Source organism: Drosophila pseudoobscura, chromosome 4 (assembly GCF_009870125.1).
Source record: "Drosophila pseudoobscura strain MV-25-SWS-2005 chromosome 4, UCI_Dpse_MV25, whole genome shotgun sequence".
Lineage (NCBI taxonomy): Eukaryota > Metazoa > Arthropoda > Insecta > Diptera > Drosophilidae > Drosophila > Drosophila pseudoobscura.
Window position 1 is genome coordinate 25,324,600 of NC_046681.1, and position 27,731 is coordinate 25,352,330.

At 41.1% G+C, this 27,731-nt stretch overlaps 3 protein-coding genes across 4 annotated transcripts; 1 reads left to right on the forward strand and 2 right to left on the reverse strand.

Moving 5' to 3' along the window:
- Window positions 1-969: 969 nt before the first annotated feature.
- LOC6903083 (uncharacterized) lies at window positions 970-2,012 on the reverse strand. Its single transcript, XM_002132765.3, has 2 exons — window positions 1,834-2,012; window positions 970-1,774 (listed from the first exon to the last, which is right to left on the reverse strand). The coding sequence occupies exons 1-2, from the start codon at window positions 1,885-1,887 to the stop codon at window positions 1,052-1,054; spliced, it is 777 nt and encodes a 258-aa protein (XP_002132801.2). The 5' UTR covers window positions 1,888-2,012; the 3' UTR covers window positions 970-1,051.
- A 44-nt stretch (window positions 2,013-2,056) lies between these two features.
- LOC6903084 (uncharacterized) lies at window positions 2,057-4,599 on the forward strand. The gene is made up of 6 exons (XM_002132766.3): window positions 2,057-2,875; window positions 2,941-3,113; window positions 3,171-3,259; window positions 3,679-3,990; window positions 4,054-4,330; window positions 4,388-4,599. The coding sequence occupies exons 1-5, from the start codon at window positions 2,178-2,180 to the stop codon at window positions 4,135-4,137; spliced, it is 1,356 nt and encodes a 451-aa protein (XP_002132802.3). The 5' UTR covers window positions 2,057-2,177; the 3' UTR covers window positions 4,138-4,330; window positions 4,388-4,599.
- Window positions 4,600-5,040: 441 nt separating this feature from the next.
- LOC4816935 (protein FAM107B) lies at window positions 5,041-26,306 on the reverse strand. 2 transcript variants are annotated; one of them, XM_015180769.2, is made up of 3 exons: window positions 25,174-26,306; window positions 5,551-5,755; window positions 5,041-5,483 (listed from the first exon to the last, which is right to left on the reverse strand). In XM_015180769.2, the coding sequence occupies exons 2-3, from the start codon at window positions 5,700-5,702 to the stop codon at window positions 5,204-5,206; spliced, it is 432 nt and encodes a 143-aa protein (XP_015036255.1). In that variant the 5' UTR covers window positions 5,703-5,755; window positions 25,174-26,306; the 3' UTR covers window positions 5,041-5,203. The 2 variants fall into 2 exon arrangements, with proteins under 2 accessions (XP_015036255.1, XP_001356853.1); XM_001356817.4 differs by lacking the exon at window positions 25,174-26,306 and adding an exon at window positions 10,115-10,422.
- Between the last annotated feature and the right edge of the window lie 1,425 nt (window positions 26,307-27,731).

The window sequence follows — 27,731 nt, forward strand, 5'->3', positions numbered from 1 at the left end:
CGCCAGCCAGCAGACCCCAACGAGCGAGTGAAAACGACACAAGTGTGCATGTCTATGCCTGCTTGAGAGAGAGAGGGAGAGAGAGAATGGGAGAGTGAGAAACGCCCCAACGCAGGTCGGCGGGGGCCTACGTCACAGTGAAGGCAGTCAAAGAGAGAGAAACGTAAAGGGAAAGCAAGAGCTGCTCAAACCACTGTACATGTGTGTGTATGAAGAGAGGGAGCGAGTGGGAGAGTGTGAGAGCGTGGGAGTTGATGTGCATATGCATGTTGCCTACCCTTTACTTTAGCTTCAAGGGGGTATATTGTGTAGGCTCTGCAGTTGGGTCTAAGTAATGTTCTCAGCTAAAACTCGGTTGATTACTTTCCGGATTTTCTGCAAATAAAACACCACTTTTAATTGTAGAGAGGAGTATTGAATGCATCCAACGTATTACCTGGTGATCATACCCCCATTTCACAAATCTGCTCTCTCTTTTTCTGTGCAGTCAGCCACTGTTTAATTTACAGTTGCTTAATTGACGACGACGTTAATAGCGCTGCCGCTTCTGTTGAAGATGCTTTGTAAAAATGTTAAAATTGACTGACATCAGCCACGGGCCGTAATTTACATGTTGGCTGTCGTTTCTTTACCCTTTTATAGAGGGCATTTCGATTTGTACCAAATGTTTGTAACGCACATATCGTAAGCGACATTTATCGTCATATGTATACATATCTTGAACTGAGACTTTGATCCTTATATTTTGTCAAGAATCAGGTCATTTTGAGCTGTATAGATTATAGATTGATAGATCTGCTAGGGTATTCAGAGCTTCGGCCGAAAAGCCACCGTGCCTTTCCTGCTCTGTCTGGAGCAACTGCAGTTACCGTTGCTTCTTACAGCGAATGCAATGCTAATTGTGGGAATGCAAGTGTTTTGTTTTCGCTGATTTTTCGCCATTGGGGTTAGGGAATCTAAGCTGCAATAGAATCATTGCAAAAACTGGAGGAGATTTACTGGAGAAAAAACTACAATAGATGTACATATGTGCACAGGATCGAAAAAACTGTTAAATGTCTCGGTTGTTGTGAGGAGCACCATCTCCACGTTCTTCCAAAGTACCATTGTTCTGGTCTTCCATCACGTTGTCGGGTGGCCCAGTTGAGGCCTCATCAAGATAATAGTGTTCGTCCCAGAACTCCCTTTCCATGTGCGCCTCCCGTTGTTCCATGCCCCTCTCAAAGTAATGTGCACCCAGATGGGGTGTGAAGAGATAAGGGTTCCGCCAAGGAAAAAGCATGGAACCACCGCCGAAGCTCGTATCGGGAGAGTTTAAGCCAGGGCTCATAACAACATAGTGCCGGGGCCACGAATAAACCGTATGTCCCGCCGCATCTATGGTCCGACGCAGAGAGTTCCCTATATCGAAGGCCGAAAAGTACAGTGTGCGCAATTTCTGGAAGTTTCTCCGTTCTTCCGCACTCAAGGGCGAATCCCGTGCCATCGCCGACATCACATTACGGAGTATACCCACAACGGTAGTAATGCACTCCAGAAGTCGCTGCCTGTGGGAGGCGATGTGCAGCCTGTAGTCCGTAGACTCCGGTTCTCTTGGAAAGGGATTGGCCAGCAGCTCACGCACATAGTCCAGAATGGGCAGCAGCACAGGAGCAGAACCGTCAACGGCGAGTGGTCCCATCAAAGCTGCCGGTGGTGTGGGCGGGACAGCGACAGCCTGTAGGTCCCCGACCTGACGCGGTTCAATGCGGATAAGGGCATTATCCGGACGTGCCTGAGGTTGATTCATGGCTAAAAAGGATTTTACTTAGATGATGTGACCTGACCACTTACCTGCTCTTCAGCCACATGGGGTAGTACCTCCCTAGCTAATCTTGGGATTGACATTGTTTAATTTCGATTTACTAAAAATTTGTTTGTTGAAAACAATTTTTGATACTACAAATGTTTGATGAATTTTTCCAAATTTCTGATGTGGTTACACAAGGAATGAGAATGGAAGTGAGGTCAAATAAAATGTTAAACCAAATGACAATTCCTCAACGAAACTGAGGAAATTACAAATGACATAGAAATCTTAATATTTCCAGTAACAAACATTACCCCAAAACGATAACTCGAACTGAATCCATAGAACCCCATACAGATATAGAGACAGAGAACAACTGGACGGCACTATGACCAGTATATTGAATCGCAGCTCAAGGGCTTCGCAGGGTCAAGTCGTTTTCAAACACGATTTTCCACCGGTGGGTTTCTTTCCCCTGCCACCGGCGGAGCCGCATCTCTGTCGCGATGCCTATCTCAAGGCGTTGCTGGCCCCCTATGAGAGTATACCCGAGGATGAAAGCAATGTGACTGAAGATGATTGGATACCGACAAAAGGTCTTTTCGCTACGAAGAAACTCGACTTCGAGTATATGATGATAAGTACACGCCGAACCACAAAGGTACGGCCCACGACATATCAACGACCGTCGGGAATTGGTGACACCACGAAGACCGCGGCCGTCGACATAAACGCACTGGTCAAGGCCCGCTCGAAAAAGATGTTGGAAGGATTGACCAACTCCTCCATCAACTATCTACTGGAGAAGTTCATTAAGAAGATTGTCATCATGCGATTCGTTCCACCAAAGGGAACCAATCCATCAAAAACCATTTTTGGTTGGTCCTGTCGTGAATATTACGAGCGTTTTAAAAAAAATGAGGACACCATGTATTTGGATGCCTTGGTGTTTGGCAAAACCGAAAAGCAACTGGATGCTCTCAAGTTTTTTGTCGATCTGGGAGAGATTATTCGTCTGATAATATCTTTGAAGGAAGATTTGATAGCGAATCGTGATTTGTGCCAGGGCTTTATGGCTTTGTTGCGGTGAGTCTGTAAATGATATAGATTTACCTACATATATCATAGATTTATTGCTTTTTCCCCGACAGAGACATTAAGGTTGATATAATGGAGGTACTGGCCAAACCATATGAGGCCATGAATACCGAGCACGATAATATCGTCGTGGAACTCATCAAGATTAGGCAGGGCAAGGCCGCCGATCCGCAATCGATTTCAAAACGTCGAGCGCTAAAAAAGGAACAGGAACTTTTTACTGATTGTGAGTGTTTCATCGTCACGTAGATTCCAATAATACTTGGGATTGTTTATTATATAGACAAGTATCCTATTGAGACAAGGTACCAGATTAATTGGGCGCGCGACAAGGTGGAGCAGAAGTATACTGAAGATGCAATTAAAGAAAAGGTTTGTTTAACATGAAATGGAATTTCTTTTGATTATACGATTATTAAGAACAAGAGAACTAAGCTCTATAAGGTATTTTGTTTCCACACTCCACAATATATATCATTTCAAATGACAGCTTACCCGCATGTCATTTCATGCCGATGAAAATAGATTGCAATAATTAACCAATTTAAGTCCCACATTCACATTATTTCTAATATAAACATATATGGGACCACAAATTACTACCGTTTCAATTGACCTTATAAAAATCCAATAATTCAACTTTGGATCTAATTTTCAGCGTTTCTCATGTAAGAGATTGGTCCGTTCTACGTTCTAGGCCAAGCTTCATATTGTTGTCTCTTTTCCTAACTAAATAAAACCCTGTTATTTTGAGCAAACTCAAACACAATCACCTTATCATATATCCATAGGCGATGCAAGATGAGCTGGACAAACTCCAAGAGCTGACCAAGACGGATACCAATGTATGGAGGTCTGCTTACATAAAGTACTCGACATTGATCGAAGAGTACAAGAAACGCATCAATTTAATGCAGGATGCCTACGATGAGGACATGGAGAGTGCCGAGAATGACGTTCAGTTTACGCTGAACAAGTTGAACAAGTGCAAGGACGATCTGAACACTTATCAGGAGAAGGTTCAAATGTTTCATGTGAAAATCGCAGAGACGCGCGCAAAAATAGCCATAGAAGAGCAGGAAGAATTGGAAAAACTTCGAAAGGTAGCTATATATCTTTATCTTTTTGAACTTTAATCTAAAAAAAAAAACCACACGCATCCGCAGCTGGAGGAAAAAGCAGCGAGAAAGAGTAGCATGAAGGAAAAAGCCAAAGCCAAAGGCAAAGGCAAAGAAAAGAAGAAAAAGTAAAAAAAAAGAAAAACCTCGGAAATGATTATACCCTAAACAAAGCAGGGACCAAAGCTATAAAGATTTCTTAGGTTATTACTGTTGGGTTTATAATATAAATATCTAAAATTAAAAAGACAAAAAAAAAGGAATCATCTCGGAGATGAATATACCGACAGGCAAAGCAAAGATGGAACCGGAAATATGTTCGAGGGTAATATTTAAACATTCTTTAATTCAGCTATAAATTATTTCTGTATCATTTTTGCAGGAAGCTGTCAGAATATGTGTGTCCAAAGGAACCAAAAGATGGTATTTAACCAAATAGTATATGGAAAGATCAGTTTATCATCTTTCTTTCAGTTTTAGTTAGTTTTACTGTTGGATTTTTCATAAAAATTTCCGGAAAAATGCGAAAATAATTTAACGAATTGTTATGTAACTGTTTACCTACAATAAAATTTATTAATTCCAGAAACTAAATTTGTATATAGATATATATTGTATATAGTTCTGTAATCTGTAATCAAATTTTTCTTTGCTTGTTCTGTATTTTTTTTTTTTTTGACATAAAATAGTTTTTTGTTCTATATAGATCAATATCATTCTTCCCGGGTCGGTCTCTATCTCTGTCTTACGATCTAACACGTTTTGCCCTGTTTACAGCACTATCTCGATCTCACTAGTATATAGATATAGATATAGATACATCATATACGTTCACATATAGCTACACTAGATACATATTTGTTTGTTTGCTTTGTTTTGTTTTGTTTTTTTTTTTGGAAGAATAGACTTCTTTAAGAAACGAAAGATTTATACAAATGGTTTATACACACACATCGAAATTAAGGGGGGAGAAATTAGTCCAATAAACGATAACTAAAATTAGTAGCTAGCACTAGAGTAAAATAAAGTAAAGTCAATGGCTTAGGTCTAGGTTTAAACGATACAACTAGTTTTGCATAATATCAAAATGAAAACAGTTCACAAAGTCAACACATTTAAACTTATTACGTTCCAATTTGGTTACATCTCTCTCTTTACAAATTAATTATGATGAGTCGGGGGCCAAGAGGGGCGTCTTCTAGTTGGGTCCATTCGCCGTGCGCAGTTTGGCGCGTACATTCAGATATTCGGGATTAACATACTGCCGATCCTCGGCCTCATCGGCATCCTGCTTCTGAGCCGCCGCCTCATGCTTCTGGGCCCGCTCCAAAATGACCCGTCCTAGCTCTCCCTTGAGGCCGGGTATGCCGCCCACCAGCTCCGCATCGGGGGAATGATGCTCGGCGGCCGCATGGCGCTCCTTCTGCTTGTCGTAGGCACGCTGGAGTTCCGATTTCTGGTTGAGCACACTCTTGCCACTGCAAAAAAAATGTATAGAGATTAGAGAGTGCTTGAAAGGGATTCGATTCGTATGGATTTACTCACATTCTGGCATTGAATTTCAGCTCTCGATGCAGCTCCTTGCGATCGGTGTTCTCAATGCAGGGATTGATCAGCTTTTTGGGCAATATAAGGCCCTCGGAGTCGGTCTGTACGCCCGTTGGCGTAGCCGGTGGGGAGCTGCTCATCGACATCATTGTCGTTCCGGCCTCGTTCTCTGACTCCGCCGAACTGTGCCTGAATGCGGTATCTGAGAGCGAAAAGAGTTCCAGAGATTAATATGGTGAATGGACTCGGACTGTCGTTCTATAGCCACAGCTCTGGACAGTCTCTACTATCTCTGGGCACCCAAAGTTTAATTGCCACTTGGCCTTCCATAAATCAGTTCAGCCTGCTGCAACAATGCATACCACGTCGTACCACCACAAACAGACCACAAAAAAAACACCAAACAAAAGACGTCTAAAGCGCAACGTCTTCAGCCGTTTATTAAGGTTAAATATTTCCTCTCATTCATGTCATTGTCAATTTGTTATTACAAAAAAAACAGCAGGCAAAAAAAAACCAAACACAACAGCTCGAGAGCCGACAAGGCAGAAATTTTCTGTAAAACCGTAAAAAAAGAATGAAAGTTTTCTTCGGCGAGACGAAACACAGATACCCTTGCCGTTTGTAATACTTAGGGATTACGACAATGATAGATTATTATGGGTACACACATGTATCTATTAGAGCATAAGGTATTCCATAAGAACCTTATTTTGCAACCGTCGCTTCTTTGGAAGGTCATTTATGACACGTCTGAATATATATATAACCTCATTTCGTATCGAAAAGAATTATTGAGGGGTTTATTATTACAAATAATTATTAAATTCCATTTCGATGACTTTTCGTGAACAGAAATAGAAAGCCTGATCCAGAATCTATTGTATAAGAGCATAGTGTATGTTTAATCCCATCTATTTTTCTATAAATTTCAGTTTTTTACCTCTAAAATACTTCCTTTTGTGCAAACCACCTGAGTGTACCCTCCGAAAGGGTATAGTACGTTATGACCCACGTGAGTAGAGGGGACGGGGCACCCCACGAACAGAAACTCGATTCAAGTCAGCGGTAAAGTTCTTTCTTTTTTGTTATTTTCTTGTTCTTGTTTTTTTTCACCGATTCTTTTCTTTTCTTCGGTTCTGTTCAGTTTTTTTGTAAATTCTTTTCTGAGCCATCACCCAAGCAAACTTCTTTTGTTCACCCATCATATTAACCCACATTTGGGGCGGCAGTGCGAACTAGTTAGTCGCTGACGCTGTCGCAGTCGCAGTGGCAGTCACAGTGGCAGTCACAGTGGCAGTGGCAACAGTCTATGGCCCAATGCCCAAAGCCCAAAACCTAAACTAGATTAATAGGCGATGATAAGGGACAAAGACAGAGAGGCAAGGCGCATAAAAAGGCAGACACGAGAAGCCGTCGAAAGGGCAATGACATTGCTGAAAGCGCTTCGGGGGCGAAAGATGAACCAATATGCTGCAGATTGTAAGGGAACTCCAGCTCCAACTCCGTCAGAGCTGTGCCAAAACCAAGCTGTTGCAAGTGGAGTAGATCACGCGGCATTGTGCCAGAAATTTAAATCTAACACATATAAATTAAAGGAGATACAAAATCAGAGATTAAAGAGATTTTGGATTGTGAATGTCTGAAAGCAGACACTTCATTATTTAATTTTGTATCTTTTGGCTTTCGATGTACATAATGGATAAGGGCCGAAAGAATTCCTCCATTTACTTGATTTTTATATGGAATAAATTAAGAACTCAAATGAACAAATGTCTTCATATCATCGTAACCAATCAAGAAACATTTCGTTTCATGTTTTGTGTACCACTTAATTTCCTCCAATATCAAAAGAACCTTCTGTAATGACTCAATTCATGGAACAACAATAAACTGAACAAATTCTGTATATCTCAAGCGTTTCCCTCCTCCAATCAAAAGACATTTCAATTGTTAAACTAGTTCACACGAATCGGGTATCGGGCATCGCCAAGATCACCAAGAGGGGGTTAACCAAAGGGTAAATTGCGATCTCCACATCTCCATCACCATCACCATCATCATCCCAACTCAAAGTTCACATTCGACAATCAATCAATCAAATTTCATCAGAGTCATTTCAGGCAATTCCAACAAATTATGGTTCATTCATTCGTTCATCATTCCGCATTGTTTTCAGCATTTGAACAACGAAATCTCTTGTTTGGCGGCTGGTTAATGACCCTGAAAACCCGAACCTTTAACCTTTAACATATGTCGCGAGACCCTAATGACGAAATGTGCACTATGCTAATTATTGAATGTCCCATTCAAGCGATACATATGTGACCCAATCGGAAATCGTATGCAAATCCATATTGATTGATTTTTCTTATTTTTTTCAAATCGAAATTTGCATTCGCCGGCGACTCTCTGCATTATGGATTTGCATTTACAGCGCTGGCTGTCTGGGCCCTTCACTGTCTAAGGATTGACCCAATGGAGTGCTTAGTTTCCGCAGAAAAAAGACAGAGATTGTGGCTGAAGATTGGTATACCCTTGGAAAATGGCCAAAAGATATTTGAATTTGATTATATTTTACATTTATAGCCTATAAAATCTTTGTCTCTTGAGTTTTATTCCGAGATCTTTATAAACAGAAAGGTTACCCCACTATAAGTGGAGTTTAAACTAAATCCGTAAAGGTTGTCCTTTATCATAAAACTCTATTCTCTTAGGTTCAATGTAAGATGGATGTAAGGACATTATATCACTACAAAAATAATATTAAATCAATTGTTTGTAGTTAGTACTTAGTAAATGTATCTAGTGCAATACGAACCAATAAAAAAACAAACACTTGTCTTAGAAAGAGGATTTCTAGATCTAATGCTGATCCATGGAGGATCTATAACAATTTTCCACTTAAACTTAGCAAGCAAAAAAAACAATCTCAACAAAAGTGAAGCGGAAACGCGTACACATAGGGCTATATCCGCCAAACTACTGATCTCTGAAAACTCTGCCAGTGCCTAGAATGCCCCAATGGGAGTGTATTTTTCTATCACTTGCGGGCAGTTCGCCAGGGGGGTCTCTGTCTGGGGCTGGCTTTACTTCACTTATGGTGTCCATCGTCGCCCCAACAAGTTTTCACTTGCGCAATCGAGTGGTTCGACTGGCTGTTTAGTTTAGCCAACAAACATGGGCCCCCCATCCACAGGCATCCCCATCTCCAGAGCCCAGGCCGTGTTAGAAAATTGTGCGCGACTTGCTTCCATGTGGGTTAATGAGGTGGGGTGGAGGTGCCCATGTGCACTCGCTGTTGGTGTATTTCCTCGTCTGGGTCCGAGTTTGGCTATGAAATTAACGCAAATGAAATAAACGAAAGAGGCGCTCTATAAGGGACCCGAACCCAGCCCTACGAAAGCCCACACTCCACTACACTCCACTCATGCTAATTATATGCAATTTGTTTTCACCGAGTGACCCCCAGACTATGGCGCATACAATAAATCAAGCCAACACTAGAGACGACTGCATTGTGTGTACAATTTATGATAGGCAAAAAGAGGCTCTGAAATATGATCAAGTGCCCTGCCCAGTACTGGGTAAATGAAAGTTTTCTACTACAGAATCGAGTGGAAACTCCATTCGCATAACCGGGTTAAGGGCTCAACAAGGCATGACAGTCGTACAGTTAAAAACTTAAACGTGAACCATTGTCGTGAGAGGTTAACTAGCGCCCAACCACATGATATTCATCAGAGGGCATTGGGGCAACTTTTCTTTGGGTCTGTGTGTCGCCAAAAGACACGGGGTGGAGGGGTTTCACTTTCCATTGTACACTTTATGCATGTGTCTCTGTCAAGAAATATAATGTGTCTTTGTTTAGAACTCAATCGAAAACAGTTAAGGGACAGTGGCAGACGAATGCGGGATGCGGGCAGGGTACAGGGTGTACCAAGTATGTAGATGTCAATGAAGATTGATAGATGGACACGTCGTGCACACGCCGTGTATGTTGCTTTTGCTATTCTCGGGCATTCTTTTTGGCCCTTTTCGCTTGTGGATGTCGAGCATCTGTGTTCCGAGTCATGTGCAAGCGAGGAGAGCAGTTGATAGCAAGGATGTGACTCCCACTGCATTCAGCCGACTCTTGTTTTTGGCTGTTACATAAGTACATACATTTTAAAGAATTAGATACAACCCTGTACCGACTGAAACTATTCCACATTTATCAACGAAACTTTGCAGTCAAACTCCGCATCCCAAAACCCATCATCGTCAAACAAACAGACAAATCCCAGAAACTTTAAAGCAGTTCAACATTATCAACCGTACGTGTGTCCATTTGTCGTTCACATAAGCCACACATTTTCCACACTTTCCATCTAAATTTGGCCGCACTTCAGGCACTTAATCATCTCACACCTTACAATGCCATAAAAGAATGCCAGATTTCACTCTTTTCCGACGCTTTTTGTGTTTGCTGATTCGAAGACAACTTACGAATTGTTTGAATAGAGCCATAAATTAATGCATGAATGTGTGAATGTGTGAAGGGAATTCTGATTCGACTCACTTTCAAAGACCGACATGCGGCTCATAATGCTCGTGGAGATATTCGGTGTTGGTCGCTGCATCTTTGGTTGTGTTGAGTTTCGATTTTTTACTTCGATTTGTGTTAGAGATTTTTCACTTAAAGATTTACTCGACACTGAGTTGACACTATAGAAACATTTTCCGATTTTCAAACTGCAGAATCGATGGTTGCTATGTTTTCTTGAATGCCTGCCGTTGCTGCTCTTTTGTGTCTCACATCTTATTAACACAGTTCTTTGCACACATCACACATCAGGGCGCCTTTGGCTTTGCCTTTCGCTTTCGACCTGTGTTCTTATCAACGCAACAAACGGCTAAAAACTGTGAGCAGAGCAGCGAAATGCTTGTAACCGGACCCCTGCAATCGATTGCTGTGTTGCCTCTGCCACTGCCACACTATGTCGCTGTGGCTGCTGCCGCTGCTGCCGCTGCTGTAGCTGCTGCAACTTTGTGCAGAGTGCAACGCCAACACGTAACGCGTTTGGCTTTTTTGCTATTTTAGGCTTCCTCATTTGCAGCCACTATGTATCCCCATCCCAAACAAGGGGTTGCTTTGGGGACTACTGGACTTGCATAAGCCAAACAGCTGACCCAGATATGTATACGACGCATACGTATACGAATACGTATACGTAATGGCAACCAAAATGGATTAGAAAATCCTTCTTCTGAAAGTGAAAGCTCTCTTTTGTTCTCTCTGCCATCAACAGAAGCCACAGAATATCGTGTGGCAGATATAACAATACCCACACATATGTATATGGCACTTTGGGCCTTGACCTGACCCCCGCACGCGCTGCTGCATATGCTTCTGCACGGCAGAAGGACACCTACAGCCCCCACCCACCCACACACACACAGCATCCGTCGCATCCATCTCGCTTCCTCTCGCTCCCTCTCTGTGTGCCGTTTGAGCTTTTCCGGAATCTGTAGGGGCGGCACCTGCTCTTTGTGTGAGCATCCTACCTCCCTCTAAAGAGCGCCACACTGCTGGCTGCTGTTTCCTGCCTCCTGTTCGCCTGGTGCTAATTGGCTCCATGGAGAAAATGGCCGCTCCACACACAAAAACACCAACAAAAACGCGGAAAACGCCGAGAGACCAGCACCTCGACTCCCCCCAGGAGGCTGGGCGTGGACTTCCTTACTCAAGATGCCAGCCAAGACGTGGAGCAACTACTTGAAGGAGCAGTCTATCCTGCAGGAGAAAAACATACTCCAAAAGAGGTGGCGGGGGGAGTGGTCGGTAGCTGGGTTGGAGTGCCGCCACCCAGTTCGAAGGGGCGGGCTTTTGGAGCCCGCCATTCAACAACTCTAACTCAAATACTCCGCCTCAAATGAACCGGCGAGCAGCAAGCGGCAGCAGGCAGCCTGCATGCCGCACGGCACCAGGAGCAACAGGAGTCGTCGCTGCCTTCAAACGGGAGCAATGACGTCAGCAATAAGGACCTGCCTGCCGTCCGGCTGGCAGGAGAGCGCACGCCGTACGCTGAAAGAGAGACAGACAGATAGAGAGCGGGAGAGAGATTAAGCACCAAAGCAAAGAAGCTTTAAACGAAAGCTCTCCTACCTTTGGCGCTCTCGCTCTCGTTGCCTCTCCCTCTCTCTCTCTCTGTCTGATAAACCCTCTGACGTCATAACCGAACATCGACCCTTGGATCTCTCTCTTTCACTCTCTCTCGCTCTTAGCTGTCTCTCTGGCATTTTGTGCGAAAAACATCAATAAATAGATTTCCCTGATTTTTCAACAGGATAGCAGAAATGGTAGACAAAAACCCAAACGGAACCAACAATCGCAAAAATGTCTCCGACCCCCGCACACACACACCCTAAGGCCCTTACCCTACATCATGCATAAACATTGCCCCCCCTCAAGAGTCAGACGACGACAACGATGCTCTTGTGGTCGTTGGGGGCTCGTCAGGTGTCGTCTTTTTGTCGAGGGGGCGTCGGAATGGAGGTTTACTTTGGGGCAACATAATCATCAGCTGTTCCACCAAGGGGATTGCCAGGGGGATGTAGAATACTTGGGGTTAAGGGATGTGCTGGGATCCAGAGGGGAGCGAACTCCCTAAAGTTAGGGTTTGGGGATACAGGAATATGGAGGGTCCGCTTTGGTTTGAGGCGAGACTCCTCTGGGGGTTAGGAGGTTGAGTGTTTTACTTAGAACTAGGTGTTCTGATAGCGTAGAGAGAGGCTCTTTTCAGGGCTGAGGGGTGTTGTTGTATTACAAAATGTCCCGACTTAGCGTATGACACTAGGGGTCCTACGCTCGTACAGGTCTTGGGCGGCCTGACAGGATTTCAATCAGTAATTTGGGTCTGGTTACACTAGAAAGCCTTCTGCTAAGGGTTGATACACAAGAGAACAGCGTAAAATAGCATGATCGAGCATCTGAAAAACAAATACATGTCGTGTGCATGACGCATAAGTGAAAGCTATTATTGCTATTAGATCTTGAGGGTCCCCAGGTCTGAGGGTCTTCGCAGTGTTAAGGATGGATGTCTTACGGACACTCTCGTTAAATTAAGGAGCTCACTACTCTACTAAGGGTTATAGTCTGTGGGAACTCCAATAAAGCTAATGGGCTTATGCCCTACTATGGGGTTGTATAGACCAAGAGCGACTGCCTGTGGGTTAGGGGGTTGCCTTGGCCGACTACTCTCAGGGTAGGGCTTTGAATTTTGCATAGTTTCATTTCGTCTAGCCACAAAAACACAAACGAAATGGGGGGTTGGCTTTTGCTAAGTACGCATATCATCTGGTTGCTTGGCAAATATTCGTAGAGTGTGTGTCTAGACCAAATATTTACGCCGCCAGAACGGAAAACAGATCAATAAATAAACCAACAATTGAAAGTGCCTGCTGTCTCAGCGGAAAGCTACAAGAATTTTGTGTGCTTTTGTAATTATTCCTCTTTTTGTTTTCCCTTTTGATTGCTCTACGAGGAAAGTATTCTGAATACTGAAAATTGAAGCCACATAATCAATCATAGTTTTACAAAATTTCAATAAAAACCGATAAGAATTCTTGTTTGAAACTTTAGTTTTCTTTTGTTTAAAACTTGGTTTTGTGATCCAACTTTTGTGGGGAAACTTTGTGTGGCTTTGGTCAAAGTTTAACTTTCAATCAAACTTTGGTTTTAATCTTTTAGGTCATTGTTTTTTTGCTTTATTGAAGCACCTGCAAAAGTGGTGCACTCGATAAAGGATGACCATCTTCAATCAACCAGCTACCTTTGAAGGGGGAAGCAGGGTCCAATACATTCATATGTACATAGAAACACCATCCAGTTTTTATATCCCGCTCACTACGCCAGATGGCGCCACTAGGCGACGAAGAGAGAGAGAGACAGAGGGGGATTGCGAGTGCGTGGCAATGGAGTTAGTTAGCTATGACCGATTTTCCATAAATACATAATTTATTTATACCTAATTTAAGCCAATTACACTTGCTAAGTATAAGTTTCTTCTACAAATATGTACGTTCAACATTCTCTAATTGCTTTCCCCGAACCGTTCGCACTTATGTCATGGATCCTAAGTAATTGTGGATTGTCTAATCATCTCTCCTCCAGCCATTGCCCTCCTCAAATGTTTCCCTTGAAGGTTCTTTGAGGGCCTTCGACTCGTTGTAGGCGCGTGTTAGTCATAGAAATTTTATATTTACTATTTATTTGTGTTTGCCCCATTCGACTGGTGTTTGTCTGTCGCCCCCAAGAACAAAAGGGAGGCCGCCGCTGCCACACGCAATCCAAAGTATTTCCTATAATCTACCTACCTTTTCCTCTCCATTTCCCGCTTGTATGTAGGTTTTCCCTAGGAATTCCTACATTTGTTATACCCTTGTCGTGATACAATGATTTTGCGAAATGTTTTGCAAAAAATAAAAAGAAATATCTACATGAAAGTTTCCAAAAACCATTCAAAATTATTGGAGCCCTGATGTGATCACTATATCATGTCAGAAACGACTGAAAAGGATCTGCGTTCTAAAGATAACTCCATAGAGCTGTCATATAGTATTTTTTTTACTTCAAAGTTTATACAAATCAGTTTCCTGTATCATATAATAGATCTTTCAGGGTATCCACCTTCGGCCTATGAAACTATTCTTTCTTCTCTTTTCAATTTTAATGGCGTGCCAGAATTTATTGGCCCCGTTTAGTCGTTGTGAGCCCTCCGCTCATTATATTCTGTGGCAGCGAAACCTGGTTGAGTGACTCATGAAATTAGCTAATCTGTCCCTCCCCTCCTGTCAGTGCCCGTGCAACACACCACCCACTCCCTGCCCTCTGGTGATGGTGGTGCCCCTGTTTGTGGTCAATCACCCAGCGGGAGATGCAACCACAGGAAGTCGGGAGTCGCGAGTCGGGAGAGTCGCCAGCAAAAAGCATTCGGCAATGTAAGTCATTCGGTGCTGCAAAGTGGCTTACCGGCTTTCACTCTTTCACTCCAGAGCCCCATCCCCAGTCCCCAGTCCCCAGTCCCATCAGCTACTTCCCTCTGTGGCCCCCCTGCCCCCCTGTCATTTCAGCCCCTCATTCAGTCATTCATTCATTCAGAGCCACTAATTTTCCGCGTCGACATCGTTTGTCGTCTTGTACGCGCTTTTAATAACAATTTTCAGTTTAATTTGTGTGCGTGGTTTTTTTATTTTTATTTTTTAAGTATTCGTGAAATTTTGATACCCTTACAGAGGGTAGTTCCTGTTTTTATAGAGGTTTTGTAATGCACAGAAGGAAGGGTAAGAGATCTTATGAGTGAACAGATTTTCTATGAGGCTTATATTTTCTTTTTCCAGATATTTAAAAAGAATTATCTAAAATTATATAAATATATAGATATAAAATGTTATTCAAATGGGAAAAATTCACATATTTACGCAGGAAAACTGTTATTAAAAATTGGATATTTTAAAAGACATCTTCATATTTAATACGAAATCCCATGACATTTTATTGCCTCATCTCTTAACCCAGTAATCGTCTCTGTGTTTTCCAATATCTCATATCTTGGAAATCATATTTGGAAACATGTTTTTCGCATTTTAATGCATGCTCCTCCCTCCCCCGAAAAACCTGAAAGAGTATATAATAAGCGTCTTATATAACCCGTACTAAGTCTTAATGCATTTCAGTATATTTTTCTTTGGTTAGGCCCCGGTCTTGACAAGTGCCAGTGGAGACCAGTGAAGACCAGTGGACAGAAATCCGACGAAACAAAAACCGGACAGAGGATTACAAAGTCCAAAAACCGAAAAAACAGTTCAAATTGCGCAATGGGAAAGCCATTCGACATGGGGAACGGCGGCCCCTAATGGAGTACTGGGAATAAACGGGGAGAAACTAAAACTAACTCAAAACTGACCTTTCCACGAAGAGCCAGAGGCATGCAACACACTGGCTATGGCCCCAAGAGCGATTCCAAGAAAACAAAAACGCCACACAGAAAACATTTATTTCTAAAATGGAATATTTTTCGCTGCCTGCCTGCCGCGGCCGATCTGTTTATAAAACAAAAAAATACAGAAAACCGAGAGTCAGCAAGCGGCACATGTGGCATTCCACATTCGATTCGACATAAACATAAACAATTCTGGCAACGAGAATATTTTTGTGAACAATAAACAGAAAATTTGTAGGTTTATAGTTCCAAAAGAGGGGCAAATGGGTTTGGGTTTGGGGGTAGGGAGAAGTCCATTAAGAGAATTTCGTAATCGAAATCCCGCATCGAGCTAATCAAGCCCGAAACACACACAAAAATGCTGATGCGGGTGCAAAACGCTTATCAACGAGAACCCCAACAACAATCAGAATAATACTCCCCCTGCCACAGCAATAAGTTTTAATAAAATTTTATTTTATGATTGCTCTTTTCATACTTGAACTTTATGAAAAGCATTTGGCTTTGAGTCTAGTAAAATTATCTCTAAGCAGATTATATTTTAGGCAAATATTTGGCCATGAATGAGCATAACGCATGCCCCACCCAGACGTCAGTGTCAGATAAAAAGATTTTTTTTCGGTGGTTTATCTGTTGTATTTGAAAATCATAAAAAAAGAGCGAGCGAAACTATAAGCAAACTCTTGGCTCTTTTTCCACAAAATGTCTAAAGTTTTGAATGAGTTTTGTAAATATCATAAAATTTTATGCTATTCTCATTGAAACAAATTTTGGGTGATTTATTCTGTGTGTGTTTTTTGTTTGTTATGAGGCTAATGGAGCACATCAAAATTGCTAGTTTATGAAGGCCATATAATGGGATTCTCAATGATTTAACAGTGTTCAGAACGCACTGCAATGAGTTTGAGAAAATACTTGGAGCCCCGACTCAGAAGATGTTCTTCTATGTACATTTTTTGTAATTTCTAAAAGATAATGGATGGATCTTCTTAGAACATTTGAATAGTACACTTTTTGGATATATGGACAGATGCCCATGGCCTTCAATTTTCTTTTTTAGATCGGGAATATTTAAATTTTTTACGAAATACATTATATCTTTCAGACATATAATAGAGAGATTATAGTTTTTAATGTTCTTCTTATGTGAAAATTCTTAAAGTTGTATTTCAAAACATTCTAGATCTTAGAACGTATATTACTGTAGATAAATATAATCTAACAAAAATTTCATCACGAATCGAAAAGAAATCTTTGAGTAAGCTTCTTTAAATAGCCAATACATCATGCCAACGGATTTTATTCTTAAATATTTCAGGCACGAATTTATAAGAAATTTGAGGAATATTGCATGCACGTCAAATTTTGCAAATCATTAAATTTTAATGGGTTCTCCTGCCATTTATGGAAGGGTTACACTATTTGTTGTTGCCTTTCGATCTTTGGGATTAAAGAAGACCGTTTTTTCACATATCTATAGATATCAATCTTTGCTGGTCTCAGATTTATGACTAATCAAATCCACTCAATTTCATCAGAAAACACAAAGAATACCTTTGTTTATAAAACTCATAAAAGATAGCTTTCATTGCATGACATCATTCATTAAGAATTCAATCATAAATCAGCTGCCAAAAATATTTCATTTCACTCTTAAAGTGTTCCGTCGCTAATTAGATCTTTATAAAGATTAAATCCTCAAAGAATTCCATCAAAAATCACAGCTCTATAGATCTAGTTTTATTCTTTATTCAGTCATAAAACTTAAGCAATTTAATGAAGAATTCAACCATGAATAGAAACTGAATTTATGGCTTAATTGGAGGCTCGTTAAATTTGAATGCCTCTGCTGTCGTTTATCGAAACGGTTGGGGGGGAGAGCCTCATAAAAATGATTAGTTAATATTCATTCAACATAAGGCAAGAGCTATGCCGCCTCCCCGAAGAGCCCATTTGAAATATTTCACACAAGAAATGGCTTAAACCATAATGCGTATAAATGAGCATTACAACAAAACGCGGCGGCCTTGACGAGCCGAAAACAACCAACAAACATCAAATTAGCCAATCAAACAAACAAAAAACAAAAAAACGTGCAACAGTCGACGAGGAATAACCAGAAAACACACATTTCACGCGCTCGCAGACAATAATCATTTGAAAACGGCAAAATACAGCATTTATATAACTCGAAGAAATTGCAGCACTTAACAAATAAAATTACACACACACACACAGATTGCAACCGACAAAAAAAAACACAATTAAATGAGCCACAAAAGACACAAAAACAATACCTGTCTTTCACTCTTCTTTCGGCGGGCAAAAATAAACTCCATTGCGGATCGATTTGATATCGCGGTTTAAGAAACAGAAATCAATCAGTGCCGGAAACGGAACGGAACGGCAGCCAGCACAGGAATCAGAGAAAGGGGAACTAATCTGCATACAAGATTTATGGAGAAGTCGTTAAAGATGCCAAATAAACCCATTTCCACCAAATTCTAGCAAACATTTAACAGCAGTCGAACTCCTGTAAATCGCAATAAATTCATTAATGCCATTTATGTACAATAAATTGAAAAAAAAAAATATTAGATACGTTTCCACTTTACCGCATTCTTTTGTACATAGTTTTTCCATTAGAAAATCCAAAAATAGCTTTTAAAATAAACACCTGTCAATTCCTTTCTTTAATTTCAATAAAATACCAAACAAAATTTATTTATATTTAGTAGTTTTTCTTAGCAACACAACTTCCCGAATTCCTTTGGTCTTTCAACTGTGTCACGCTAAAATCTCTAGAGATTGTAAAGTGCTTTACTTTTAAAATGCCATAAATTTAGAAAGAAATCACTTTTGTGTTTATTTAGAGAGTTTTTCGATTATAAAAAGTTGATTCAATCAAATTTATAGATTGCATTTGTTCTATAATTGAAGGTTTCCTCAATATCAAAGTCTTACTTTTTTCCATCTCGCAATGAAATCTCTTGCTCGCTGACGTCACACCTTAAATTGCTAGAGAAACACTCTCTCACTCGCTCGCTCTCTCTGTGGCAATCGCATGCAACAAGTTCCTTCACGTTGAAATATCCAAAATGTTCACAGGAAATCATCAAAAAGTGCAGCACGAAGTCGAAATCGAAAAAACAGTATTAGTCGCCACTGCTCTGCTCTGCTCTGCTCTCTCTTTTCAGCTCTCTCCCACACAAACAGAGTTGGGGTGTCGCGTGCGTGTGTGTTTGTGTCTTGCTGCTCGCCCTCTGCTCTCCTGCTTTGAAACAGGGCATGTGCTCATTTAAGGTGAAGCGCTAATAGAAGGTGCTCTTGAACAGAGACCACACAGATAGTGAGAGTGTGATGGCTCGGAGGGAGTGAAAGAGTGTCTCGTACAATATTTAATTTGACTCAAGGAGTGGGGAATATCGCACCTTTTATTAACACACCTTGCTTTGAGTGGCGCTGCCCTCTGCTCTTGACTCTCTGCTGCTGGCGCTCGCTGCCCTCTGCTCTTGACTCTCTGCTGCTCTGTGAGCCTCGCGTCATTGCACTCGTTCGCTATTGTGGGGTGGGACAAGAGAGACAGCAACAGCCTTCGGCTCGACACACACACAAGCACACCATCGCACTTATTGCTTATTTACTTGGATGCCATGCCCCCCAACCATCCGCCCAAATTGGGGTGTTGTTGCAAATGCGTGCGGGGTGGCAAACGGCATTAGGGGGTGGGAGAGGGGGAAAAACGAAAGCGCCGCCAGTCACCACAAAATATTGGTGGTGGCTTTTGGGGTCTCTCCTTTGCACAGTGTGGAGCAGCCGCCCGATAATCTAATGACCACTTTTAATGCAATTAACACCCACTGTACAAGTGGCAAGTGCAGTGCGAGGCATAACGGTTGCAGTAAACTGTGAATTTCGTGGGAATACTGCTACGTTTTGACCGCAGTGGAAAATCACACTCATGCATGGGTTTTTCAGAATTTTCTTCCGGTTTATTTCTTTAATCAAATAATACCGATTCAACTTTAAACCTTCCAAAACCCATTATTATTTACAGCGTTTAGGGGGCACATTACATCTGTAAATAGAAATCTCCATGATTTCCAACGATTTCTTTGGTTCGACCTATGGAAGCTCGACTCTATTATTTTATTACAAAAATCAGCAAAGTGTAATCAGCCTTTGATCAGCCTTGAATGAATCAGACAATCACTCATTTCCATACACACTACTTCATGGTGTAACCAATTTCCATAGTCAATGCCTTCGTTACACTGTGACTGTGACTGTGACTCTGACTGTGACTGACGACGACGACCGCAAGAAAAACAAAGGCGGACGAAGTCGAGGGAGAAGAAGTAGTAGAAGACAATTCGACTGTTGACGCCGCCTCGGTTGAAAAGTCAAAGTCAAATGCAAGACATCATAAAAAAAAACAGCAAAAAAAACAAAGTACAACTGCGAAAACAACGAGAAACAATAATACCCTCGTAGCTGGAAAGGAAAACAAGTTTTCACTTTTATATTTTGTGAGTTACTCGGGTTGCGCGCCTCCTCCGATGGGGCTGGGGCTGGAGCTGGGGTTGGGGTTGGGGCTAGTGCTGGTGTTGCTGTTGCTGGTGGCATTCATTTCCAAACGCGATTCAATTGCATTTCGCTGTTGTTTCATGGTGGGTCTGTCGCTTGGGCGAAAACTGTGGCCATAATGATGAATTGCATAAGCCGGAATCGTAATTACAATCACTGACTACGAGTACAGGCGACTAATGTATGTACGTGTATCTTCCTCTCCCATGCCACACAGTTGTTGCTCATCCGCTTTTGGGCAGTAGATCAGGCTTTCCAGTGCACTCACTCTAGCTCTTACGCGGCGGTCTCTCTACACTTTTCTTCTTAAGGTGTATTTATTTGAGTTTAAATTTTAATAGGAAAAGGCATTAGATATGCATTCAATACTCTCCCTATCTCAAGTTACTCTCCACAAACACACCTTACCAGGAGCCGAAATACCGGGGGCCTCTCTCACTCTCTTCATTCAGGAGCCGCTCAAGCCTTGGGCTTATCAACCTACCGAACCACTACACGGCACAAGCTCTACACAAAACATGACCATATATGGCGACAAACACTGCCACACACAACAAATGGCTATTTGCGGTCTCACAACAAAAATGCGATGATTACGTATCAAGCACATGGCCGACAACGGCTGCCCCTCCTTATTCGCACTCCCCACGATACAATTATTTCACTCCCTCCCCCGCCTCACAAGGCAACAGTCAAAAAAAGAAGAAAAACTTTTCATTCATTCACTCGACGCCTGTTTTGACGGCGGCCTTTACATGCTCCCATTTTACTCTAGGGAAGAGAAAGGGTATTGTCAACTGTGGCATTGAGTTGGGTGTCTGGAAATCGGATTTTGATGGGATTATAATAGACAAAGAGATCTAGAAGGTGGTTTAATGACATAGAGATCTAGGAGCATTCCTTATATTTTGTAGAGTGTTCTCTATGTCTTTTCCCAATTCTAGAACTTTTTATCCATATTTAACAAAGATATGCATTGCCTTGGAAGACCTTTTAAAGACCTTAATCCAAGTCATTCATAGAAGATTGTTTGGAGAACACTTGCACTGAACTTTTAATCTCAATCAACACGATAAGGTTTGGTAGGCTGGAATATGGGTTAAGTTTGATTGGGTTATCTTCCAGACTGCTCTATAGTGCTTCACATGTATTCCCGTAAATGTTAGGGTACATCTATTTAGACTTTTACCCATTTGGATTTACTTTTTGTTCTTGTTTCCATTGATTGCTCAGTTTTTTGTGTGGCCTTGCTATAGTTTTTTTTTTGCAAATCTAATCCAGAAATGGGAAGCAGAAACACCAGAAATGGGAATGAACGAATGCTTGTGTGCTCCAATGGCATTTACATATGTACATGTGCTTTGCTATGCTATGTAGTTGACCTAATCGTAATTTGAGCAAACAAAGCACTTAAGCAAATGGAAATACATTTACATTGTATGCATGCGCCTATTCGTATAAATAACAATTGCGATAATATAAAATGTTTTACAATTCCCATAGGGGAAATTTAAATCAATTTCATTGTCTAGTTCAAGTTATTATAGAAACATCTGTTGAATTGCTTTATGTTTTGTGGGATTTACAAATTACGCCTCCATTTCAGTCTTTTGATTAAAATTGTATTATGCGATAAATTTAATTCGAATAAATAAGTGTTCAAGAATAAGTTCAAGTTAACTTCAAAAAACAACTGTGAATCTTTAAATAGACTTAAGCTACAATTCCTTATTTCATTTGAATTCTTTTATAATAAAAACATCTGTTCAAAGTTGACTTTTAAACCTTCAAAATGTAAACGATTGTAGCTTTTTTGTTTTATTCTTGGATAAAAACATCTGGTAACTTTTGGGTTTTGTGGAATTGCACGTTACCCAAAAATTTTAATTTTATTTTAGATAAAATCAACTAATAGATGTACTTACAATTTGTACTTATAGCTAATAATAAATGGTATATTTTGAATCCAAGTTTGTCATGAAAACATCTGTTCTCTAAGATCGCAAAATTATGCTAAACTATCAACTGATATTGCACTTTTTTTTGTGGAATAAATTTACATCAAAAATGTTGAATTTTTAAATTTTCAGCTCCTTTTATGCATTAAATTCCCCCTCAATTTTTTGGGGAGTTCAAAGTATGAAAAAATTTCCCTCTGTACTTAAAAATTCATGTGCCAGAAGCTTTGGGGCTGGTCCATCAATCAAGCGGAGATTAATAGCCGGCAATCAGGTCTACCATTTTGGGGGACAGACTCCCCCACATTTGGTAACCATCCGGACACTTTATCAATCATTAACCAAGCCAACCCAAATGGCCAACAACCATGTGATATGCAGAGGACGGACTGGAGGTTAATAATCCGAAAAAAACACCAATTGTACAGTAATTAGAAATTCATTGATAAAAATATACATAAGAATGGAAGAGATATGAGCTGATTGGGATACGAGTGGAGCGAAAGCCGAGTGAGTTAATCGAAAGGGCTCGGTGATGCCTGGATGCCTGGCCATTCCAGACCAGGGCTCTTTCACTCGAACCAATACACTTGCATGGGGGCGAGTGAGAAAAACGAGCGAATGAGCATGCTAATCACGAACACGACGAAACAAGCACAACAAAACGAAAAGAACGGTGCACGTACATATACCGTACACTCGAATACAAACACACACAGAGAAGAAACTCGATTGGGGAACAACTGGACTGCGGTGCTCTGCTCTCCTCTCTCTGCTGCTGCTGCCTGCTGTTTTGCTTGCTGCCCTTTGCTTGGCGCCTGTTCAAATAAGTTTCAAATTTTGACAAATAAAACCATGGTTTTGTAATTTACGAGCGTTATTTTCATAATGATTGAGTGGCATGGTCAGGCCACCCAGTCAGGGTCGGGAGAGTTGAGTGGAGTTCACACGCGTCGCCGAGAAAAGGGAACAAGAGAGATGAGAACCAGACCAAAGGACCACTACACGACTACTGTGGTACTTTTATACCCTTGCAGAGGAGGGTACTATTCTTTCTGACTAGATGTTTTTAGGCAGAAGTAAGAATAATCCAAGGAAATGTTGCCAATTCCAGTTTAATATCGATCCTTCGAGCAGATCTCTCAAAAAACTAAAATTTATACGAAATGCATTAGAAAGGGTATCAAATTCATCAAACCCCTAAATCTTTCATTCTTATTTATCCTTTGCTTCTTTTTCTCACTCAGGCGCAATAAAAACGGGATTATGTACGAGTATGTTGTATTTGTTTTGCGAGTATACAGAGAGATATGCGAAAGAGAGAGAAAGAGAGAGCAAAGTCGGGAGTAGGGAGCCCTTTTTGCTGCTGGTGTTGTTTGTTGTTGTTGGTAGGGGGTTGCTTCGGTTGCAGGCAGCAGGATGGAGAGAGGGGAAAAGTATGCAGAAGCCAGAGATGCGAAGAGGGGCGTAAAAAGGATGCAGGCTTCAGAATGAAGAGAATGAAGGGTGCAGCAGCAGCCTGTCGAATAGCGAGGCGTGCCGACGGCTGCACATTGAACGGAGAAGGGGTAACGGGGAACGTCTCCTAAAGAAGCTGCAACAACGACGGGACACTGTCTAGACGTTTGATTACCGGGGCGCAGCAGAGAGTCGCAAGCAGCAGACGTTGCCCCGCACAGTGTGCCCCAAGCTGCCATTTAATCTGTGCAATGGGGATGGGGTCTCGCCCCTAATCATAATTGCCCGATTTCTTATACCATTTTATTGGTTTTTTTCGTGCTGGGCTTGGACTTGCGGACGTCTCATAAAGTGTTCTCTTATCAGCTTTTACTTTCACATGCAGTGCACACGATGACGACATGGCGTGGTATATGGCAGATAATGGTATAAGTGTCAACACAGGCAGGCCAGACAATTAGGGAGGAAAATACTTTGTGGCATGGTTGAGTACTAAATGTGGCGACTATAGGGAATTCCTTGTTCAACCCGTTTTGGAACCTTTAAGGAATGGGAAACTTCAAAAATCTGGTTTGAAACAGGAAATCTCTTCTCACTCCGTTTAAGGATTGTTAGGATAATCTTTTTTCTGTTCTGCATTTTCAAGAAGTTTGGAATTATTAGATCAATCCGGTTTAAAGAAGAAAAGCCTATTAAGAAGCATTAGAAAATAAGAACAAATATATTTGAATATCGTTTTCAAGCACTTTGGCATCCTTTAATAATTACATATTTCACGAAAAATGCTCAAACCTCATTATTCAGCATCATGCTTCTTGGTTTCTCAACAAACTGTGATCTTTCCATCCATCAGGTTTTTGCAGTTCCTAAGAAATAAAGATGCCTGGTTCAAGCCGGTTTCCAAAACAAAGTTCTGCCTAAAATCGCATTCCATTTCGCCACACACGATCAATTCTCAAGGTAATTCGATCAAGATCCCCGCCAGTCGCATAAACAGGAAAAAAAGGCACGTAATCTCGTTCGGGGTTGCTGGAAATCTCGGCCGTTTTCTACCTGACTTCATTCGACATTTCTTCCAATTTCGTCACAGTGCATTAATCAGCATTGTGTTACCCCATTGTTTCGTTATTTTTTCCAAACACTATCCAATCCCATAAGTAATGCCTGCTATTTCCTCATGGAAGTGCAGCTGATTATATGGGCCTTGGGAATTACTCAATTTTTGTGTGCAACACCAACCACTGTGCAGCATTTTCAGGAGCGCTGTCGCCAGTCAAGGACTCGGGATGTCGTCTGTGCACACTCAATTTTATATTTTTTTTACACTCTTTCTGCTTTGCCAAAGGTCAAAACGGCGCAAATCAAAAGCCCTGAATAGGAGCCTTGACTTTTGCACTTTGCCAAATGTTTTTGCCCGGAGGCCATTGAATAAACGAACGGAACAGGGCGGGAATATGGAAGAAGCTTCAAATGTATGGACTTTCGGATAGAAGGATGGGGTGTACGGATAAATTGAAGTTCCGATAGATGGAAAAGTCGTACGGTTGAAGGGATAGACGGACGTATGGGTGGAGAGACTAATAGCTGGAGGATAGGATAGGGTCCATAATTGAAAAACCATTGGAAAAACTCACCACAGAGCCCAAATGCTTCAAGTGTTTGGCTCCTCTCCGCCTCCCTTTTGTGCTCTGGTGGATAAAATAAATTGCGATGGGTGGAAGGGAGAGATACTCGAATGGAATTCCTGCGCTCTCTCTTGCTGATGTTTTGATTTGTTTTCCCGTTTTTGTTGTGGCTGTTTGTCCTCTCAGCTGCTTTTGATGCTGTCCTTCTCCAACTTCCCGCTGTTTGTAGCTGTTTTTTTTTTCGCAGCTTCTGCTTCCAGATTCTGCTTTTTCTTTAACCTCGCTGCTCCAGGGCTCTGCTCAGTTTCTGCGTTTTTCTTCTTTTCAGGTTCTCCTTCTGCACAGCTTCTCTTCGTCTTTATTGCCTGTTGTTGGCTGTTGCTTTACCCTATTGGTCTTCTCTGTGTTTTTATGGTTTTTGTGTAATACTTCTCTCGCTTTTGGCGCGCAATATTTTCGTGTCTCCCTCTCACACGCTGTTCTGCTTGTTGTTGTTGTTGCAAATTCAATATTTTTCCAGCACACGCGAAACCGTTTTGTTTTCGTTGTTGTTGCAGTGATTGTTGTTTGTTGCTATTGCAATAATTTGCATTTCACGTTTCGCAGCATCGACGCCGACACGCACACACACAGAGAGAGACACAAAACAACAATCGGAGGAAGCTGTTGTTGTTGTTGGCGGGCGTCTTTTGCTTCCCCAAGATGCTGATGATGGAGCTTGCGAATATTTTTTTTGTTGATTTTTGTGACTTTTGATTTCTGTTGACGAAATCACAATTAAAACACGCAATATTTGAAACAATAAGAGAAATGTGTTTTTTTTTGGCCACAACGATTTGCCCGCGTGTTTTCAAAATTGTCGTCCACCTGTCTTGTCTAAACGTAAACAAACGACTGTGTACGCGTTTTAACGAGATTCGATTTTATTTGATAATATTGTAAATAGTTTTTTTTTGGCTCAAATAGCGGTATAATTTGTGGCGTATCAACGGAATTTTCTGAAGTCAGAAAAAAATTCGAGGCGGTAGCAGAGCTTGAGAAACACGAGATTTATGTTCGTCTCCACAATATTTACATTCTGCTTTACAATTTTTTACATCGCGACTGCACGCCAACAGAGAGAGACACAAAAAACAACAATGTTGATGTTGGCGGGCGTCCATTTCCATTTAGCAACATGTTTGTGTACAGAATGAGACTCATTGTTGCAAGAGCGAAACTGCGGCGAATCGGGGATTGCCTATATTTCAAGCATATAGATGCCCACTTAGCTTTATCCCATAGATAAATGCATTTTTTACAAGATTGCATCTTTTAATTACCTTAATGTAATTTATTTTGACTAAAATAAGGTTTTCAAGGAAATGTTGCCGCAACAGTGTGGCAACATTGTGTATGGAATGGGACTCATTGTTGCTCAAAAAAACGACCAATTCCTCCTATTCTTTGTTCCGTCGACTATTACCAGCTAAATAGAACATTTAGACATGCCCACTCAATTTTATACGATTGATGAATCAATTCTATACATGATTGGTCTATTCGAAATACTTGCATTTATTGGATTATAACATTGAAAATGAAATTAATAGATTGATGAAATTGACAAAAATACCATTTAGCACTAAAAAACACCACATGGGAGCGTGGCGAAAACCAGTTTCTACAGTATGACCCTCAGAACAGCTCTGAAATATACGGTCTCATTTGAAAAATATACCGAGTGGTGCGCGCCAAATCTAACTTTTTTGAATGTGAGCGACAATAATTTAAATGTTGTCAACCGGGCCTTTATCTATGCCCACACAATTTTATACGATTAATGAATCAATTTTTTACACAATTGGTTAGTTTTTAGTCCTTGCTTTTATTGTATTTTGACTAAAACACGGTTTAAACAAAATGGTTCAACAAAAGAAACAGTCGCAATGTTGCTGGTATTTGAATTCATGATGCGTGTATATGCCTTTGTACACCCTATTTCATAAATTTTATATGAAGATAAAACGTAATTTATAATCTCTCAAATTGACATTCTTTAGACATATTCAAGTACATTATTAGTATCTTGTATATATTTATCTCGATCCTGATACCTACGGAGCCTGGGATGACAAACATTTCCGCAATTCTATAATATCCTTTTCCCTAGGGTATAAATAGTGTTGCCGCAAAGCAAACATGCCAAAAAAGACTTCAAATTTAACCGACCTTATTATTTTTTGAATTATTTATTAATTGTGTTAAGAAAAAAAGAAAAAGCTTAAAAGCTTTTTCGGAAAGTTAAAAGATACGAAAAGCAATTCAGCAAAGTTAACAGAGCACAAACGCTTACAATCGAGCTTTTTTAACAGCAGCCAAAAAGCTATCTGCAAGTGCTGCATGTTAATGTTAAAATGTCTACAATCATTTTTCATTTGGGCGCTCGCTCTCTTGCCCAGCTGTCGGGTCGTAGTAACTTGGCTTTCAGAGTGGTTTCTTGAAGCAGATTGAAAGACAAACAATTTTCGACTTGTTGTTAGCGGATGCGTGGCGCCCAAACAATAACATCTAGTGACTATAAATGG